At 38.4% G+C, this 21,710-nt stretch overlaps 1 protein-coding gene across 2 annotated transcripts in view; it reads right to left on the bottom strand.

Annotated features, from left to right (window-relative positions):
* ITPR2 (inositol 1,4,5-trisphosphate receptor type 2) overlaps positions 1-21,710 on the bottom strand; it is a 180,647-nt gene that overhangs the window by 127,553 nt on the left and 31,384 nt on the right. For both annotated transcript variants that reach the window (XM_072400134.1, XM_072400135.1), the window contains exons 3-9: positions 13,414-13,529; positions 9,780-9,866; positions 9,260-9,418; positions 7,814-7,912; positions 7,647-7,730; positions 5,514-5,660; positions 5,122-5,217 (exon numbers count right to left, since the gene is read on the bottom strand). In XM_072400134.1, coding sequence (XP_072256235.1) covers positions 5,122-5,217; positions 5,514-5,660; positions 7,647-7,730; positions 7,814-7,912; positions 9,260-9,418; positions 9,780-9,866; positions 13,414-13,529 — 788 coding nt within the window. The remainder of the gene's footprint in view (positions 1-5,121; positions 5,218-5,513; positions 5,661-7,646; positions 7,731-7,813; positions 7,913-9,259; positions 9,419-9,779; positions 9,867-13,413; positions 13,530-21,710) is intronic.

Here is a 21,710-nt window from a genome sequence, read left to right as displayed (position 1 = left end):
GAAAACACAATATGGTTTAAATAAACTTGGCTAAACAATAAGTTGCAATTATGAAATAAAACAAAATGACAATGACAAAATATGATGCAGTCTGTCATTGTCATTTTTAGAGAACTTTTTGGTCCCCCCTGTAACATAGATTTATTACCAGTTAATGCTGTTAATTGAGCCCATAATTTGCCCATAAAGTACCTGAAACAGGGAGACAACAATGTTCATTGTGGAGTGAAATGGAGTGAAAATTGCAGTGTTGTCACCCAGCAGACAGGGTAATCTTAAAGGGATTTGTAGTATGTACATTAAAAATGGAGCTTTTCTTTTTTTTTGTTAAATATTTTTATGCCATATAATAAATCTGATCATTGTGATCAGCACAATAGTATTTCATGGTTTCAAAAACTGAAACTGTCACATACTTTGTTGAACAGTCTGGCCACCTGGAAAAGTGGAAACAGAAGCAGGAAAATAACAGATTTACTATTGCTTATAAAACTGTCAAAGCAGCCGTGTTACTGGTAGTCACAGTGTGCAATACACATGAAAATTTTTAATTGTACCCATATTTCTACTTTTATGTTGCACATACGTAAATAATTCAAATGTAAGTCATGATGCAAACATACAGTGGCATAATTCTGCTGTTCCCCTTCTCCAATCTTAATCTTTGCAGTGAAATATCAGACTGACACCCACAAAGCATTACCTATATGGCTAATAATTTTCCAAACCAACCCAACCCTAGGAGTTCAGTGATATTCAACTACAGTGCTCAACCCAGAATTTTTTTTAAGCTGGGTGGAAAGAAATTGTAGGTGGGTGGAAGGCCCTGATTTGTGACCAAACTCTTCAGTAACCACCCAAAAACAGCCGGGTGGTTGCTGAAAAGTGCAGGGTGGTGCGCCCAGCTAAAAGGGGCTGGGGAGAACACTGAACTAGTATAGCGAATTTGATGAAAAGTGCTGGCTAATGCATTCTGGGTGAATTGAGATGGGTGAATGTACTTTAATTTACTTGGATGCTGGTAAGTAGACATGGGCGCATGTGTTAAGAAGCACACTGCAAAGTGTTAGTTCAAAGTGAATGATCATTAGTTTTCAGCTTCTTACTAAGGTACACTATGGTGAAAATCACATGCCCATAGGTACATGTCCCCTGGTCAACCTGATAAAAGCCAAGGTTTACATTTGGTACTATAATATTCCCCTACTGCCAGCCCACAAAGCGGCTCTGTCCCTCTGTATGATCACAAACACAAATAAAGCTACAGCACATTACAGAATGTAATTACTTACAAAGAATTAACACTTTGCATGCTGGCCATTTATCTGTACCTTCACCCATGTCTATATAATAACCTTCAAGTGCATAAAAGTACATTGACTCTACCCTACTTACCTTTCAAGTACATTTGTCAATTCGCAAAGAACAAATAAGGAATTTCAAGGTCAATATTAAAGCCCTTCTAAAATTAAAAGCTCGCTCTCTCCCTCTCTCTATATATATTTATAGAGAGAGAGAGAGAGAGAGAGAGAGAGAGAGAGAGACAGAGACAGAGACATACACACACAAATATTGGACCTGATTTTTTAAGGTTCTCCAAAACTGGATCAAATAGACTGTCATTGGAGAACCTGAGTGATCCAGCACACTTAGATTTCTTTACAAACTTGCTATTATATGGCACATGTTTTCAATCTTGGTACAGATGAGATGAGTAAGATTCCCCTCCAAATAACTGACTCCCTGTATAGTAATCATTAAATTAGGCACTTAAATTGGATGCTTTCTGTGTCTCCCAATCCCACCATACACTCAAGTGTAGCCTGGTCTTTATAAAAAATGGAATCAAGTAATTAGGATGAATACTTGATCTTAGAGTTTTCAAACTATAATTATTAGGGGAAAAAATAAGTATTGTTATAATAAGTAAGTGTTATATGTTTACCAAAACCAGCTAGAGTTCAAGAAAGGAAAATTCCAATTTTACCACAAAAAAATGTATTTTCTGTGGTTGTATTCTTGTCTTTCAGCACTAGAGGGAGCAACACAACTACAAAAACTACATATCAGCTTTGTGGTAATGAAGGACCTGGACAAGGAATAATAACTTAGAATTTAGGCACCCTGTATGAGGCCATACACACTGTTTAAACACCTATTCCACAAACACTTTCTTACACAGCTGAATTCTTTGCTCTCTTGCAGAGCTTTGCCTGACGCTTCTATTTAGCTCTTTACAGAGCATTGGACGAGGCCCTCAATGTGATATTTTCAATTATTTTGCTTTTCATCAATATGTATCTCATATAGGCATCATGTGTTCATGTAAATTCAACATTCATTTTCAATATTTTAAAATCTGAAACTTTCATAAAATAATCCTTGGTGAACCTGCTATGGAGATATACTTCCTTTTGCTGACAACACCATTTCCCTGTCACCTAAATGTGCCCCTGTGTTGTCACTCTAAAACCTTCTGGTATGATCTACAAAACACAGGCCACTGTTGTCATTCTCAGGAGACTTCTCACAGCTACTGCACTCATCACTATTAAAAAGCATGATCAGACTAAACCTATAGTTTTGGATAGAGTAGGAACATTTAAAAAAAAACCCCATTGGGTCATTTTTTGCCAAAAACAAAACTTTAGTGGAAATTTCCTATAGCGAGGGGAATACATTTCTTAGACAGCTGTCTCCGGAACAAGTTTCTCTAATAAAAGATTTCCCATAATTTTAAAAAATGCTGGATTTCCCACACTTTCTGTTTCGGTGACAGTGTTCACAGTAGAAGTTGGGGAGTTATTCTCCTGAAAGTCCCACTTTGAATAATTGGAGATCAGGCAGATGTTTATTGCAGAAATGAACAGACGATGTCCCTCCTGCAATTACTGTGCCAAGCTGCCTGATTGTAGCCCAGATGTCAAATGTCACTGAGGGTGGTTGCCAGATATACCCGGCAATCATGATTTCCCTTACAAGTGCCGGAAATGATTGAAATTCCCCTGTGGGGGAGAAACCTCCTCCCAGGCAGGCCAATCAAACTGGCGATATTCTTTCAGGAAGAAAAGGACAAAGATGGCAGCATTCTGCAATGGACGGGCACAGGTTAGTATTGCCGGTTTAGTTCTGCTTCAACCCCTTCCCTACTCAAACGTACACTTTAACAATGGAAACCGTTTTTTAGCACATGCAATGCTTTAGCAAAGTAAAGGTCATTCAGTTAGGGTTTACACCTACTGACTCAGAAATTATTTCTTGTGGTTTTCTCATAAATCTCTTGAAATGTCTTAGCCATTGATATATATATATATATATATATATATATATATATATATATATATATATATATATTTTTTTTTTTTACCAAATTTCAATTTTTACATGAACCACAAAACTGGCAGCTTAGGAACGATAAGCGTGATTATGATTGCCATGGAGCGTGACAGCACAGGTGACACCGGCAAATAAAACTCATACACATGCAGTGACTGCCTCTTTGTCCTAGTGACCTTGCAATTCCTGCTGGGTCAACATTACTGACAAGGAAAAGAAACTACTTAATCCTGATATTAATAGAGCTGCATAAAAAGTGTTCCTTCTCCATGTAAATATCTTATGAATACCTCCAACTAAAATATACCAGGACATCAGCAGCACGAAAACAAGTGAAAACAAAGATATTATTTAGAAAGGAAACTATATGGAAATTGTTTATGGTACTGAATGTTTTAGCTAACTAAATGTCATACTATTAGGCTAGTGAAGACCTTGCATGATGCCAGCCGCTTGGTCACTCAGATTGCAGTGTTGGTTCCAAAAGAAGCAGCGTCTGCAGATTCGACAGCAGGGGGTAATCTGTAGTACTGAACCCCTCCAGTGCCACCCCCATTCATACTCTAAGGGGATGATGCAGGTAAAATCTACTTGTAGCACCTCCCCCAAGGTACCTGTTCACTGGCATGAGGAAGCAGTAAGTTTATTGCAATCTCTTGGCCAGCCTTTGGGTTCACATCTAGAAACCAGCTTCATATACTGTAATTTTGAACTACAAATATGTAAATAATTTACCTAAACAAATAAAAATAGTTTTACATAAACAAAATATTAGTAATTCTTTTTAGGTATGTGATCCACAGCTTGGTTCACAATACAACGCTGCTGATTTTTTTTTCCTAGAAAGTCTCACAAACCGTTACATATCAGTCTGTAAATCTATGCTCTTTTACATAACCATAAACCAACATCATGTTTACATAGAAATATACTGTACTAATAAATCCTCTTGCAATGTATGCTTAGTGGCCACAGAAAGGAAAACTCTACTTTTTCACCTTAAATGAATGTGAGGTCTGACATGTAAATCCCACATTCTTTTTCTCCAAGCCTGCTGTGATCTGCACTGTGAGAAACCTTAAAACAGAACATTATTAAGAATCATCTATACCTGATAAACAGGGACAGGCAGATGTGTTTCAGAAAGCCAAAGGTAAATGGTAATTAATTTGTTCCTAGGGATTTGGCTTCCGTTATAGTACTGGATATAAAGACGCAGCACAGCGGAGGCAAACTTTGCATGCGAATGAAAGAGCAACACAAGGCGTAACACTGAGCACTCGGCTTGGCTTGGCCCGAGTCCAGATATGTCAGGGCACAGCCAGCATGCTGAGGCAACACTTTGCAGTTTGGGTGACATTGAAAAACTTTCCACATTTCTGAAGAAACTGGAAGACAAGGCAATAAAACTGATCCTTCAGTAGCTGATACATAAGGAATGCTTCAGTAATAAAATGTCACCAATGTCACAGGTCAAACGCATGTTTAGAACAGCCATCCACCCAGCACCATTGTAGGTACATAGGAATCAACTGACCTGCATTTGAAATCCATTTATGTTCCCTGCTGACAGTAGCTGTGACTGTGCAGATGGACAAAGACCGCTGCTCTCACACAGAGGGTAGTGGTCCTTATCTTTAGCAGCCTGCCAGGGATGGAAGGTTTGGGGTAGCACATAAGTGCTACTAAGTAATACAAGCTTTTGAAAATGTTAAATATTTACTTCTGGCCCTAACTAAAACCAAGTAAGTTCAGGTTGGAGCTGGAATTTAACAAATGTCTCACCTCTGCAGCTAGGTAATTTCCAGTAGCCAAGTGTTTAAACCGAAAAAGGCTGTTCCACTGCCCGGCTCCTCCTCGGCACGGATCGTGATGCACGACCTGCAAGATTAGCACAAAGAAGAGATGCGGTCATCCAATCAACACAAGACAAGAAAAAGTGCAAGCTATGCAATGAGAATCAACTATGAATATTCTGCATATTCTGATTCTCTATAGATATCAGTTACAATGTTTTTCTAACAGATAAAATAAAACAAAGCCAGTCATACTGACCCTTTTACAGGAAACTTTTACATGCAAACTAAAATCTTTAGTCCACTCTTTAAACTTTCTGCCTGAACTAAGCTCTCCATTCATTTCAGTGCTCTAAGTATGGAAAAAAACAAAATGATTACCTCAATTTCCCATAAGGCTTTGGAGCTGGTCGCCGATGTGGCAGACTGACGTAGAGTGGTACGGAGAAAGATATGTTGCTTTTTTTTATATTCATCACAGGTCAGAAATTTCTCTTGTTCTGCATGAAATAACCTGACAACATCACCCTGTAGAAAGAAAACAGACAATGCTTAGTTATGTTTTAAAGAGGCCTTTAAGCTACACCATGTACTCTTCTAACATGAATTACAAACACGTTATCTAAAGTCATACTTAAGTAGATAGATAGGTGAGGGTGGAGAACCACGGTCATTATTTTAGAGTCGTCCTTGTCCACAGGGGAGAATCAACCTCACTTTTTATCCTGGTGGCCAATGTCACAGGAACTGAAGATTGGAATCTTGTCAGGAGGACAGGAAGTGAGGCAAATCTTTTAATAGGGACACCTGCTCCTGGGGTAATTGTCTAAGAGGGTATTTCTTTCACTTTAGAGATATTCCTTCTTACTTCCTTTTGTGTCTACAGATATGAAATCTACCCATTGGGACACCCCGGGTAGAACCCCCAACAGATATTTAAACCATTCCCCTCTTCCCCTCTTTTATACTCTTGGCTAGGGTTACTAATGTAATAAATGTGAGGACCAGGATGGTATTCCCCAGAAATGTTAGCAACCCTACTCTGAGTGGATGAATGATGAAGAACAAAAGGTGAGTTTAAGTTGTGATTAGGTAAATTTGTTGCTGTTGCTCTACATGCAATAAAAACAACAACTTGTTAAAAAAAAACACCAGTACATAATAACAAAGAATTACAAGGTCCTGGAATGCTGCTTTCAAAAGGAAGGGCAGTCTATATGTACAAAGGAGGGAAAAAGGGAGGTGGGTAAAAGAACATCCAAAACATGAAAAGCTGAAAAAGTACAAAGAATGTAGAATATTTAAATAAAAAAAAAAATAAAAAAGCGCATCAGGGTGTGAGAATATTGCAACTGATTTTTCTATCCAGACCCTCCAATTAAAAGACTTTTGCCTGGAGGTGCTGGACAAGCCCTGATCAGCCATCATGGGCTCCTTCTACGAAGTTTATACTTTGGTGACATAGTTGCTGTGGCAACTCCATTACTCACGGAGACGCCCTGCACATTCTTTTCATGTCACAAGCTGCAGGTAGATTTCATAATCACAACACTGACAGGGAAGGGACACCCCAGGCCTGCTGATAAAGAGATCAGCTGCAGATACAGATCCTCTCTTCTGGTTCAATGATTTATGCATGGCAAAGGAGAGCCACTGTTTCCTTACATTTCATGTATATAGTTCATACTTTTGTTGACCTCATTTTCCTTTTCATGTGTTGTGTTTTCTGGATCACATGCTTTTATATTTCAAAGAGTCTGCAGAATACAGTGGTACCAACATGGGCCTGGCTAAAGTAAATCCTTCATTTAAACACCCTTGCTCAACTGATAATCCTGTCCAGCAAACACTGCTGCTGGGCCAAAGTCCATTCAGTCAAGCCTTTCATTACCACAAGCCATTGATGCCTAGAGGCCCAGGACAAATTTTGCTGCAGGCAAAATGGAATGGTTAGGTTGACAGTAACACCAAGACTAATTCAGTCTATATGCATTGCACAGGGCTGGTATCAGATGTGATTCAGGTGCTTATATTGCTTGTACAAAAATACATTTAATGATAAATTAATGAATCAAAATATGCATTTATTTGTGTCTTTAACATGTTTTTTTTTCCATTTTAATAGTCAGTGTATCACATTATCTGCATCTGTCAAAGTGTTTGTTTTTTGTGCAGGCACAGTGACAGCTGAGGCAGCAGCAATCCATGTGATCAGGTGGGTTAGTTGTCGCTGATCACATGATCTAAAATCATGCTATGGCTCTCAATTGTTATATCTTTTTAAGCAGCTTCCAAATACAGAGATGTCACAAAGCAACATTTTATGCACAATAAGCTGTTTGCTTTATTACCGCAGGGAAAAAACAAGTGCTAGTGGCCAAAAGAAAGTCTATCAGTAGGGTGGGGGGGGTCAACCTGATGATGAATTTGTGTCCCATTATGACGTCATAGGTCCCAAGGATTTCCGGTCCAAGGGGACTCTGCAAACTTTATTTTTTTAGCTTAGAAACTCACCCCTTTCAGAACGTCTTCCCGATAGTCACTGAACTTCATAAACAATGTAACTTTCCAGCTTGTGTTACAATTTACAGCATTCACCTGCAACAAACACGCAAAGATTTTAATATGCATACCAAGTGTATCTAATCACAGAGACTCCATGCAGAATTGGATTACATTACCTCCTTACAGCCGGGGTTATCCAGGAGTTCTATATTACTGGCATGAAGAGGCTGCCCAGCATTTACTGGCATTAGAACCACCTTATCACCTACAACCACCTGCATATAAGACAAAAAGAGAATCAGGAATGAAAAAATGGTCCAATAGTTACTCCAAAAAAACTTTCAGACTAATCAGCTTTACTTTTAATAAATCTGTGTTTTTAAATTTCAGCCAAAATGGTTTATTTCTAGTTACAGTAGGTAAGGGTTAGAGCTTCAGAAAACGGAAAATCTCTCCAACAGGAACACAGACAAAAACATTATTAAATGAGTGTGGCATATCTAGAAATGATTGCAGTTTCCTTGTGCTAACGCATACACTTGTGTCTCAGTGACAGGAAGTATTGGAAAAACCACTGGGGTCACATTTTTCCATAATAATGGATTACATGCAGCTTTGTAGAAGGGTCACCTATCAGCAGACCAGACAGTGAAACTGCAACACTGTTTAATGCCACCATTTCACCAATCAGTAAAGAAGCTTGTGTCACCAAACTCCCCTTAGTGCTGCAGCCTCTGAAGTCTGTGTGAAATGTTAGATGTCTGTGTCCCCTACAGTACTTTGATTCCCTCCACCGACCCCTTTATTGCTACAGAAGTAATGTATGTCTTGGAGGAAGGATCCACAGTATATGGTGGGAGGAAAGGCCCTGGCATCTCAGTCCTGGAATGGTCCACAACCAACAGTACTGGTGGAACAGAGAGGATTTAAGGGACATGGGGAACTGGATAGATAAAAATACTTCCTTTCAGCCATATTTTTAGAGAACCTCATGGGGTCCTTTACCTACTATTGCAAGGATGTCAAGTTACAGAAGAAGCCACTTCAAAACAGATCTTGAAATAATTTTAGCCTCAGTTATCCACTGCTAAAACCAATTCATGGGAAATACTGCTACATGTTTGCACTATACATTGGTCATTGGAATGGCACCTTTACAAACTGCAAAAACAGTCTCTGGTGTCCTCCAGCTGGCATGTCATGTGGCATTGGCTCTGAAACTAGACAGGCATCAATAATTGGTAGGTCAAGCAATCCCAGGTGAAGGAACTCCTGGGAACCTTTGGAGGAACCCTAGGGTTCCAAGGAAACCCTGGTTGAGAATGGCTGTACTATATGATGTTGCATCTACAACATAAAGGCTTAGTTCCGTGACACTTTTAGAGAAACTCTATTGACAGTTATTCACCAATGTGCTCTGATAGGGTAAAGTATATATATATATATATAAATATATATATATATATATATATATATATATATATATATATATATATATATATATATATATATATATGTGGTGTATGTGTGTGTGTATGTAAGTGTGTGTGTGTGGAACAAATTTGTAAAATTGGCAAACTTTGCTTTCTGGGATCAGTAAATCTGAATTCTTAAACACTCACATTATCTCCCTCGCTCCTCAGCTTCCAGAATGGCTGAATGTAGAACCAGGAGCCTTCATTACCGGCAGCATCAAGGGACACTCGCATGGCATTCTTCTCCAGCAGCGCCGGCAGCCGCTTGTTGACTGTGAGGTATTTGTTACTCTTAATGTGCAGCAGCTGAAAACAGAAAAGTCACAACGTAGAGTTAGTTTGGATGTATCACCACAGTTAAGGTATCTCAGGAGAGAAGAGCGCTGACCAAGGCTACCACCAAAGAGGGCATGTGAGTTAGGTAAACATGGAGGATGGAGGTAACAGCAAAGGCCCATGGGATCATTTTATAAAACTGCATCAGGACCAACGCAAAGAGCTGTACCCACAGAAAACACTCCAAAACAGTCCATTTTGTACATGTCTAGATTCTGAATTCTGGTTGGTATAGGGTGCTGCACTTTGTTCCTTGAGCTAATATTCACAGAACTACCAATCAGACAGAGATGGGGCAGCAATGTTTTGTACTCCTGTGTGCTTAACCTACCTGTATAACATTGCTGTATTTTACAATCTCTCCCAGAAGCTTTTTGTTCTCCGACTCGTTCTGTTTCTGTTCAAGTTCTGCAGCGTGCTGGAAAAACAGAGCCCATGTAATCAATAATTACACTGGATAATAGTATTATATTTAATTAATCATAGGGAGGGTGGAAGATGAAGATACAGAAAGGAAGGAGAAGAGAAAGGAATTTTCAATTTTTCTTAAACATACATGTTTATTTTCAAAAAAATGATAATTCTTTGGTCTGAGAAACACCTGTCATTTCACATTTTTCTCTTCTCATAGAGCTGCAAACAGACATTAGATTTCTGTTATACTTTATGATTTGTCAATTTCTGCCACACAGCACTGTGTGAGTTCTATAAAGCATGGATTTGGGAGGATGGGAAGCACCCTACTGCATCCCCTGCTATAGGAAATGACAGCGGTCCCCCCTAGTTGGTCTTATAATGGTCACTAAACATTGCAGGTGGACTGCTTTACACATACAATGTTTTCATTGGAGATGTTCATCTAGTGTGTGTACATGACTAATGACTGGATGGTTTCTGTAGCCCCAGAGACAGAGAAAACCTGTAATAAGGCAAATACTTAGCCGCCACTTTTAATCTCCTTCTTGTTAGTTGCCTGGCTGTCTCAGCCTTCAATACTTTCTGAGTCACTGGAAAAATCATTAGGAAAATCACAGTCAGAACTCCTGATATTCATATTGGTTCTGGGTCAGCGTGTAAAAAATCTCAGAAGCTACCAAACTAACATGACAGCCAGGCAAGTGATACTTTTATTAGTGCATGTTTACTCTAGGGACAATCAGTGTCCACGATTGGTGGCGATTCATCTCAGATCCTGGCCCTATTAGTAATATCTCATGTTATTAGTACAGTAATAGTATGAGATTAGATGAACTATGAGCTGCCCTAATAGACTGAACAAATATCAGCACTTAGTAACATAATCAAAAAGTACTTTATCCTTTCAAAATTGTCAGGAAGTCGTGTGTTTATCATCAGGAAAACTGGCGTATAAGGATGTGATCCTTATTATTTAGGATTATATTTATTGTTCATTTCCCTTTCATTGTTTTTGCATGATCCTCCCTTTGAAAAATCCCACCAGGTGGGTGACCTTTCCTCCATCCAACAGATGACCATTTTGTACTTTGGGCTATTGATTATGAAGAAGCAGCTAGAAATATAACTAAGGGGGTGCTACATGCTCCAAAATTTAGTAAGGTTGGTACCAAAAAATGATCAATATTCAACATTGAATGTTGTATTAAAGATCTTCTCTGTATAACAAAGATGAGCCAATATAATGGAACTATTGGAATTGGGACAGAGATTATTAACTGCTTATTCTGTTCTTTTCACACTCCAGCTCCAAAAGGCTTGCATTAAAAAAGACATTTAATGATACATCGTTGACTACGGAGGTGCATTAAGTTGTGTACTTTATACAGTGTTATATTTAAGTCCAGGCAAATGTAAAGAAATGTATGATTCCAAACCTCCTAAAACATAGATTTGTTGGTTTATATATACCTAAATATACAATATAACTTTGTGCATATACCATGTATTTCAAAGGGCCTACTTATTGCACATAAATGCAGAAAATACAACACATTCTGTTGACTCTCAGTTTCTGCAGACACTCTGAGTTTGCTTCTTCCTCAATTTGATCATTTTGCACTCTGCTCCTTCATGAATGAGCAAGAGAGGCGAGGTGTCTGTGTAACAATATTTAAACTTATGGATTTCAGTGTATTTGTTGATAAAAAACGAAAGATAAAACTGAGACAAGCTGACAGAGAAATGAGAAGAGAGGACGGCGTGGAAAATGTCACGACACCCACACAAGGAGGCTGTGAACTCCGGCTCGCCTGGCACAGTGAAGACGTATTGTGAGTCACACCTCGAGGAGGCTTCCTCCCAGGCCCTGGCGTCTTCCTCGTATGTCATATACATTACCCTGTTACTAGACCCTATTTCCCGGTCTCAGAGGAAAATATTTATGTTTTGCATTTCACATGCATTTAAAAGGCACATTGAGGCTGTTTGCGTATTGTTTCTTTATTCCCAGCACATCCTACGGAGATACGTTTGCACTATGTTTTACGGGAAAGGAATAACGCCGCCCCTAGTTCAAGAATTTCATAAAAGCTAGAAGTTTCTGGAAATACTAGAGATAAAGTACTGACTCTCCTTGCCCAGTAAACGGTTGCCTCCTCCTGAGCCAGAAAGGCCCCTGGTACATAGGAGGAAGAATCCCGGACGAAGATTGTTTATCAAGTACCAAATCGCTGGGATTGGTGCCCAGCAAAGTCCGTCCAGAAATTGGCATAAATATCTGCAGACTCAGAGATCTGGAGACTTAGATGCTATTCTGGCCAGGGCTTGGGCTTTTGGTCAGCCTGGAGGCCACAGACTGTCATGGGGCCTGGAAGTTTGTTGAGATGCCCATTGGGAGAAAACTACCCAATGGTAATGCTCCTAGACTAAAAAGATAGACTGAGCCTGTTTGTTCTCAACCAGAGGAGACACATAGAAATTCAGATGTTTCTATGCCGGTGAGTGCTACATATATTATTGTATCATTGACACTGGTATATGGGGACCCATGTCTAAAAGAGCAAAAGAGAGCAAAGTGATGAGGAATTTATGGCTTGCAGTACTGAGTTGATAAAAGCGAAACTTGACTCATGTCAAATTTGGTCAATTTGGTAATAATGATTTTGATAATACCACTAATTTTAAAGGGGACCTATAATCAGAAATATAGGGAGTTTGGTGGTGTGGTGTGGGGGTGCTCCCATGTAATGACAAGCGGTAACAAAAGCTATTGCAGCCTAATTTGAACTTTTGATGACAGTCATTGCAAACGTGATATGGGCTTCCAAAATAGTGCAAAACTTATTCATGTTGGAGTTTTGGTTTGCTGATTTAGTGTGGTTGTACACAGGATATCTGGTCCATCCTCAGATGAAATAAAATGCTAGACTGGCAGTGAAGAAAAAGGATAAAGCCCATACTTCCGCGGAAGAAAGATATCAATTTAAAGTCAACAACATCAGGAACAGGTGGGCAGTATTAAACCCTTCTCCCTCTCTCTATTTTTTTTTTTGCTCCCTTCTGCAATATTATGCAAAGTCGGGGTTCTGATGAACTCATATCTGCTACAATTTGACCCCACCACCACCTTTTTTCAAAACATCAGTTTGCGTAAAAACCACATATTTTTATTTTATTTGTTAAGTTGGTTATGTTCCCACAGGTGGCCTCCACCTCTCCATAAATTTTGATATAGCAGTTACAGCTACAGACTTCAATGCAAATTCACTAAAACCTAAATATTTAATTGATTTTTGACCCAATATAGTAATATCATAATGCATCAAATCCCTTCTAAGATGCTTTATACATTTATTGCTGGGCAGCAAACAGTGTCTTCCAGAATACTTTTTGGCAACACAACATTCTAACTTAATAATCTTTTAACTTGTGTTTAAAGTTAATGGATCAGTATTTCAGCCAGATAAACAGAAATTTAAGAAGAAATGGTCACTAACTGAAGTCTCTTAAATGTAGATTTGCTTTAAAACAGAATTCCAGCAATTCACCTGAAGTTTCTTCAGAAGTGCAGCTTCTGTGTTGTTCCCTTGTTTTGCCTGTTTGGCTTTCCAGAATTGTTTCTGAGCGGAATACCTGTTCATAGGACACACTTTGAACAGGCAGTCTGTAAGAAAAGATCAAAAGTAAATATTAGTATCTTCTAGTGAATCCTGACACAAATGAGAATGAAAACATGCTGAAGTTTAATGCCTACCTTTATTCTCAGAGTTATATTCTTGCATTTTTTGACTATATTAGGAGTGAATGAGATGCAGGACTACATTAAGTTAAAGGCAGATTCTGATTCATCCAGGATTTTTTTTAGTCATAATGCACTTTATAGCCTTGGAGCTGTAGTTGGTAGGGTTACATGTCTAATAGTAGGTCACTGGAGAAGCACTGATATCAGCTTCTTTTGTATCTGTCCACCCCTGACCTGTCTCCCTCAGTCCTGGATAAGGTCTCATGCTGCCTGTCAGCCATCCCAACATGGATGTCTGACCGATTACTGAAACCCAACCTGGATAAAACAGAACTCATCATCATCCCCCCTCAAATTCCAAATCTCCCCGACACATATCCAACTGTTAACAACACTGTTATTCTTCCCTCCCCTCAGGCACGTTGTCTTGGTGTCACCAGGTGTGTCATTTCCAGGTCCTATCACTTTCACCTACGCAACATCTCCAAAATCCACCCCTACCTGTCCCCTGAGATCACCAAACTCCTTGTACACGCTCTTATCATCTCTCATCTGGACTACTGTAACATCCTTCTCTCTGGTATTCCACTAACCCGACTCTCTCCTCTACAATCTATTATGAATTCTGCAGCCAAACTTCCCTCTGCTCCTCTTCTGCTGCATCTCTTTGTAGTTCTCTCCTTTGCCTTCAAATCCCTCCACAGTTATTGTCCCACTTATATTTCTAACTTATATAATACTCCCCCAGCCGCTCTCTTCGCTCCTCCAAAGACCTACTAATGACTTCCTCACTCATAACCTCATCACATGCACGGCTCCAAGACTTCTCTAGAGCTGCCCCAACTCTCTGGAATGTTCTTCCTCATCCTATTCAGCTTTCTCCTAATTTCTGTCCATTTAAAAGAGTGTTCAAAACCCATCTTTTCAAACTTGCCTACCCGTCTTCTTCTGTCTTTTGAAACCTTCACTATTTCCCACCACTACATATCTCCCCTCCTATTGTGTGTGACATTCCCCCACCTACTAGACTGTAAGCTCTTTAGGACAGGGTCCTCTCCTCCTATATCACTGTCTGTATTAGTCTGTCATTTGCAATCCCTATTTAATGTACAGCGCTGCGTAATATGTTGGCGCTATATAAATCCTTTTTAATAATAATTAATAATACATGCCAATATCCTGACGAAGGACAACACGCCCAACCTGCATACTTTTTTAGTGATTTTGTCAAAGCATTTTGTTTTAAGATGTTTGTAGTTAAATCTGAAATTTACACACACACACACACAAGGGAATGGCTCATTGACTTTGTCAGGTGGATTCATCCAAAGATTCAGACATAGCTATCATCCAGATGCACTGCTTCTGAAAGCTGCCTGTACTGATAACCTTTGGTGTTCTTAGAATACTTTGTACTAAATTAAATGTTTACTTTTAAAACAAAGATCATGCACATAGACTATACTTCTACTTCAATAAAATGAGTAGTCTTCAAGGATCCAAACAAATGAGTATGATAAAAAAAAATAAAAAAATCCTGCTCTTTGCACAGCCCTAATATACAGGATAACAGACTGAACATCATTGTTAAAGTTATTTCCTGATGGGTGACTTATTGTGGTATTTACTGCATTCTCTGTACATAAACTGTATCTAATCAGCTTTTTCAGCTGCTCTATTCCCATGTCACATCAAAGGCGCCCTGGCCTCTGTTCTACATTACCAGCTTTTTTTTCTTCGATGTGATATGAACCATCCTACAACTAAATGATTGCAATAATGACCTCTTCCTGACTATATAATATAAATGGAAACAAGAGGGGTTCTTTTTAGAGCTAAAGACTGCTTTTTATTTTATGTTTAACTTTGGAAAGAGTGGAGAAGGGTACTGAAAACCTGTGGTGACATACACAAAAACATAGCGGGGGACAAAAGGAATTTGATACTTCCGGAAGTGTCAATGGCAAAGAGACATTAGACATGGCATGCCAAAAAGATAAGTCTGTGCTGTCTTTTATAGCAGGGGATTTATGAATTCCAAAGTTATGTAAAAATTAAAAATAAACTTTCACAGTTATCTGCTTTGTGTTTCAATAGGTTACATTTGCTTAATAAGCATAACAAAAATCTGATAGAATTATTTTTAGAGAATAATAGTATGGGTTACATCATTATTTACCATAATATGACCTTTTATCATCAATAATGTCACCCAGGGATCTCCAGGAATTCCCAAAGTCAGACAATGCTTTTTTATTCATTCATATTGGTTTATTGGCCTCCTTGTTTACAGCAAAGCCAATAATCGTCCAGTGGCTTAACTGTCAACAATGCAACCAGTCAAAGACTTTGTTTTACCAAAGACCTTCTATGAGGTATGAGGCCACTGCATACCTCATAGAAGCCCCCATACTGGGCTGTGCGGATCTATGGACTGCCAACCAGCCCACCCAAATTCTATCACTAGTAAAATCTAAGGTTGTTCGGGTTCAGGATTTTTTCTGACTTTTGCTTTGTTTGGTTGAACTGCCAATTTATCAAATGCGGAGATGTTAAGGTTCCGGTTTTATTTTCCCTTTAAACAAATATTCAGAGTATATTTTGCATAATGCCATATTCAGCACTTAAATCTCTTTGTCTGAATGGTGCACAATGTACAAATTTATCTACAACAAACTGGCACCATTAGTCTTTAAACAATTGCTGTTTTTATGGTGGTTTATTTGTTCTTTGTTTTGTGTCACCTGTTCCCAAGGTCAGCCACCTTGATTTGACTTTGTGGTTAAGCTGACGCTGTGAATTAATTTACTATAAATAGTATTACCAAATAAAAGGTTTCATGAACAGTTATTAAACCCCTTGTCCCTAAACTGCTTTTTCACGAACTAGAGTCGTGCTTGATTTTAGATCTAAATTCTCTATAAAGTGGGGAAGGATTAAAACTACTGCTAGGTTTTACTGGTATTCATAGGTGGCTAAAAAAATTTACCAGACAGAAAGTTCAGAGAACTCTTTAACCAACAAAGAAAGAAATAAAAAAATATGTTTGGCTTAGCATATACTTTAATGTGGTATTATATGTCAGAGCTGAAGGCTGCATATATACATCACAAAAGCTGATCCAAGGAACAGCTAATTATACAGTTGAAATATTAATGGATAATGAGAAGCAAGCCTTTAAATAGTTTTAAGGTCCCCAAAGTTTGAATGAAAATCATGTATACATATATATTTATATATATATATATATATATATATATATACACACACACAAGTCAAATTCAGGGGGTATTTGACATAAATGTCAATCTTCCCTGGAAAATGGATTAAAGGGCAGGTGAAGGCTATTGGTAATTGTGGTAATTTAGGATCCAGGCCCGGAATGTCCTTTAAGGAATGGGTGGGCCAGGCACTTCTCCGTTTTCCAGGCCAGAATTTGAAAATGGCCCTGAAGCACTTGGCCAATAATAATAAAAAGGAAGCAGGCCTTTGAATCAGGGGGAGCCTGAGGCCAGGTGGCTCAGGGGGACAGGCTATGTGCAGCCTGTGAGCTGGGAGGTCTCCCAAATTAGACCAGAACCAGGAGGCAAAATTTTGCTTTTCTTTTTTTGTCATGACATTGATCCGCTGCTGGGGAGGGGGGAAACCCACATATTTTCTTTGTTTGTGATGGAGTTTTTACAAATAAAAGCGTGCAAAGCACCTTAAATTGGAACAAGCAATCTGGGATACCTCTCTGCGGCAAGTGCGTTTTTAAGCTAATCCCCACAATATGAAAAAACAAGTTTCAATGGGTCCTGGGTGCTCCCTTCATCAGGGCTTAAAGGGCAGCTGCATAAGATGGAAAGTTTATATAAAGATGTTCTTGGGGTAACCGGGAGGAATTTTTTGTTGACAAATTTAAAAACTTTTCCATTGAGTGAGAGAGGTCACAGAGGTGTTTGACTTAAGCAATGTTAAAATATAATGCAAACTGAGAACCTTTCCAGAAAGAAGGCAGCATATACTTCTATTCAGGCTAAAATAAACACAATGTAAATGTTTTACATCCCAGCAATATTAATCTCCTAATAACTGAACAAGCTATTAACGTGAAAGGACTAACAGGGTTATCTTCAAAGAGTTTTGATAAAACTCATTTATACAGTAAATATAAGTGTACATTGTTGTGTTCCCCTGGCTGGACAGCATGCAAAAAAAAATTCTGTGCTTAGATATCAAACTTCAAGAAAACAAAGCAGCAAGACTTATTAGAAGAGGAACTTTAATCAACCAAGTTTTTCAATCAAGTTTTTCCTAACTCTGCTTAAGTGATCCTGTTTTCACTGCAGCATCCTAAAAAGGGGCACTGGGTTTGTTCCCAAAGCTTTAGGTATTGTTAATATCAGAAGAACTACAACTCCAAGTGTCAGACAGTATAATTTTCTGTCTTGATTTTTCTCTGTGGCAGAATTCTGATGGGTTGACTTTAACACCCCCCTCCCCCCGGCCCCAACCCTCCAGGACCAATCCCTAAATAAAAGTTTGCCTGGTGCAAGCCTACGAGTTCTGTCTCTATGTACTCAATACCCTAAGAAAGCGAATTCCATGAGGCAACTAGAAACCAAAGGCACATGGAGGAATGCTTTAACAGGTTTATTGCTCAGACTTCAATATCCTAAGGCTTTTTGCCCAAACTAGATAATAGACTATGAAAATGGGCCCAACTGGTAGTGCATCATGCAATTATCAGCTAAAGCCTGGCTGGCTGTTCTTTAGATACCCGCCAATGGAACTCACATAAAAATGCCACAGAGGAAGAAGCCATTAACTTCCACTGTGGAATACACAGTTTTTACCGCTCAAAGAGTGCCCTATGAACTTTAATTAGGAGGACAAAGTTTCAATAAAAGCAGACAACCCCCATTCGTCCCAAAATGAACTGAAGAGAAGCTCCAGTTTCCTAAAGGAACGACTTTCTTGAAGGCGACTAACTGAATTACTAACTGCAATAATTCCACTGTTCTACTGTGGATATATAAATGTTGAAATCCTTCTGTATGTGTTTGACAGACAGGGTCTCCATAAACAGTACATATTCCTTTTTATTATTTGTTTGCCCTTGTCCCATGTTTGATGCAACAGATATAATATAATTCCCTTTTTTACATATAATACAACATAATTATGACAAAAGGGCAAAAAGGTGTCAGTAATTGGATAAACCCATTACAGACATGCCACCATCTTAACATTTGTTGTAGCCATATAACAGCCTTTACTTTCTTGCTTTACCTATTTCCATAGAAATATTGTACGGTTTCTCCACATGCCTGATATCAACCTACTGATATTCAACAACTAAATGTAAAATTAACTGTGCGTTATCATATGCAAACATGTATAATGTTTTATTTCCTAAACGGTATGTGCTAAAACATATCTAAGATTAAAATTTTTGCATAGAGTGGGGAGTTATCCTCGGCTAAGTTGGCATCTTTCTATTTGTTTTGGTGAGCATTGTCAGTGGGACACAAGTAAGGAAAAAAGCTATTTTGTTCTATTTTGGACCATTGATCACTGTGATAATTGTCCAACAGGGAATTTTCCTCACTTCTTTCATTTTTGGTCTTTTAAAGAAGGAAGTTACAAGAAATTGCTTTAATAGACACAAACAATAAAACTAACACAAGTTTTATCAACTATTTCCTCATACTATATACACAACTAAAAATATATTTTGAAATATAAATACATTTTGCTCACAACAACCAATAGGGTACAGGTCATAGGTGAAATAAAACATATGGTGTGCATACAATATAGCCGAATGTACATTTTGTTCAAGTTTTGTTAGCAGTCATTCCAAGTCTCTGTAGGACTGAGGCTATGGAGGTAGGGAGGAGTGGGGGCAGAAGTTGCAGCGGTGGCATCACAGCTGATTGATAGGAGCATTATAATAAAAGCGTGACCTAAAAACACTTTAAGTATCCGGGTTGTCATTCTTTTAACACCGTATTTATAAGTGGGAACAAGTTTTGTTCCTTGGTAATCGGGCTTCTAAAAGGTATAGATATAATATACTGTAATTGTGGAGAGGAAACAATGCTGTTAATTTAAACAAATATTTCTACTTTGTGGCAAACAAGCAATTCAGCCCTTTAAAATAGGCACTAATGAATATTTTATGCAACCTTTGAGTCAGTTCCTATCCATGCTACCCAGTAGTGCTAGCCAGAGATACAAAAGAACCCCTGAGCAAGAACAATTTCTTGGCTCCCTGGTCAACCACTGACCAAGAAAAAACACCTATTTGCTTTGTATACGGAATCATATAGAAATAGGAAGGACAAAAAAGAGCCTTTTCTGGGTGAGAGCGGTGGGGGAAGAGGGTCGTAGCATCCATCCAGTGTAGCGACACAATCTACCGTGCTACTTAGCCAACTGTTATCGCTTGAGCATGCTGGATAATATGGATTGATGATTGGAGGTGAAAACGCTGGATCAGATATACTGTTCATCAGCACAACTGCCTCTTGTAATATTGAATGAGTGAAAATGCTTTCACAGCAATGAGAGCTGGTGCCTTAGTACTGTCACTCTCCAACAGGAAGTAAGACACTATCACAATTTCTCCTCACTACCGAATACAGAGACCTGATTTCCTCAATCTGACTCTTGGGTATACTCTTATGTATTTCACATGTACTGACAGGGAGAGCCTCTCCGCGGGATCCTGTGCTTTCTTCATACTCCACTGCCTTTTTTCCTAGGTACATAGCCACCCCCCCAAGCATATGTTATTTTGTTGTGCTTCAAAACATAATCTATGTTATCATTGGATTTCCTTTATCTCCTTCTGCAAACGATTTTTTGAGTTATGTGGATTATATTTGTTCAATGTTTCATTGTTATGACTGACTCTTTATTTTTTGTTGATTTGTTCATGGATACTTGTATCATTCGCTTACTACTGGCTGATATAATATCTTTTGTCTCATGCTGGGTCTGTATTTTGTTTTACAAAAATTTTAAATAAAGAATGTTTAAAAAAAAAAAAAAAAAAAAAAAACTATATCAAAATCAACAGGTCAATCTGACAGCATAAAAGCAAATATAACCTAAAAATTCTGCACTGCAGGCCTATTATAACATGTTTTGATACATATTCAATTAGTAATATTGGCTTTATATACACATTTTAACTTTGTAACTTTGAATTTAATTTCACATATGGTCTCCAAACTTGGCACATGGCAGTATTACTGTTTATCAACTTCCAATATCTTCATAATACTATATTACTAAATTATAGATTCATAGATTTAGAATTATTTTCCTTAACGTATAAAGATTACTGAAATACTCTCCTGAAGACATGATAATGCATCAAACCTCTCCCTTCATGCTGTACACACCTATACAGATAGGATGACAGGTATTATAAATCTATATGCTTTATTTGCCAATGGTAATTGTGCAGCATGAATTGGAGTTAAAAGTTCAACATAAACAAACCATGAGCCGCATTCTTGGAGACGGTTTGCCTGGGTTTACCAGGGAAACAAGCATAATGACACCACATACAAAGGGATTAGGATCTGTAACGTATACGTGAATTGGCTTTTTAATTTTGTCATGGAATCTAAAAGCCTCATTTGTCAAACAGCATGAAGGCTGAAGTGCTGTTGGTGTGACACAAGACTCTTCCACCAACTTAGTAGTTGTAGTAATGTACTTTGTAGTAGTGATATTGCCACAGCATACAAACACATTTTAGACAACTGTTACTTCTAACCTTGTGTGAATAGTTTGGAGAAGGTTATTTTTCTGTTGTAGCATGATTGCGTCCATGTGCATGAAGTCAGCTTTATAAAAACATGGTTGGACCACTTTGGTGTAGAGCAATTACTGGCCTGCACAGAGCTCTGGTGCAAGGGATTGCCCAAGGTGTTTGCAATATCCACAGGTCAAAAACAGGCTGAAATCTGCAATATAGTTTGCAAACATATGCTGTAGATGTCTGTAGACGCTGACCAATCTTAAATGTGCACCAATATGAGGGTACCTATGCGGGTCCATATATCTATATGCAGCCACACATCATTCCGTAATGTGCAGCCT

The sequence above is a fragment of the Pyxicephalus adspersus genome, chromosome 2 (assembly GCF_032062135.1).
Source record: "Pyxicephalus adspersus chromosome 2, UCB_Pads_2.0, whole genome shotgun sequence".
NCBI lineage: Eukaryota > Metazoa > Chordata > Amphibia > Anura > Pyxicephalidae > Pyxicephalus > Pyxicephalus adspersus.
Note: the sequence above shows the minus strand (reverse complement) of the source record. Positions and strands in the feature narration are given on the sequence as shown.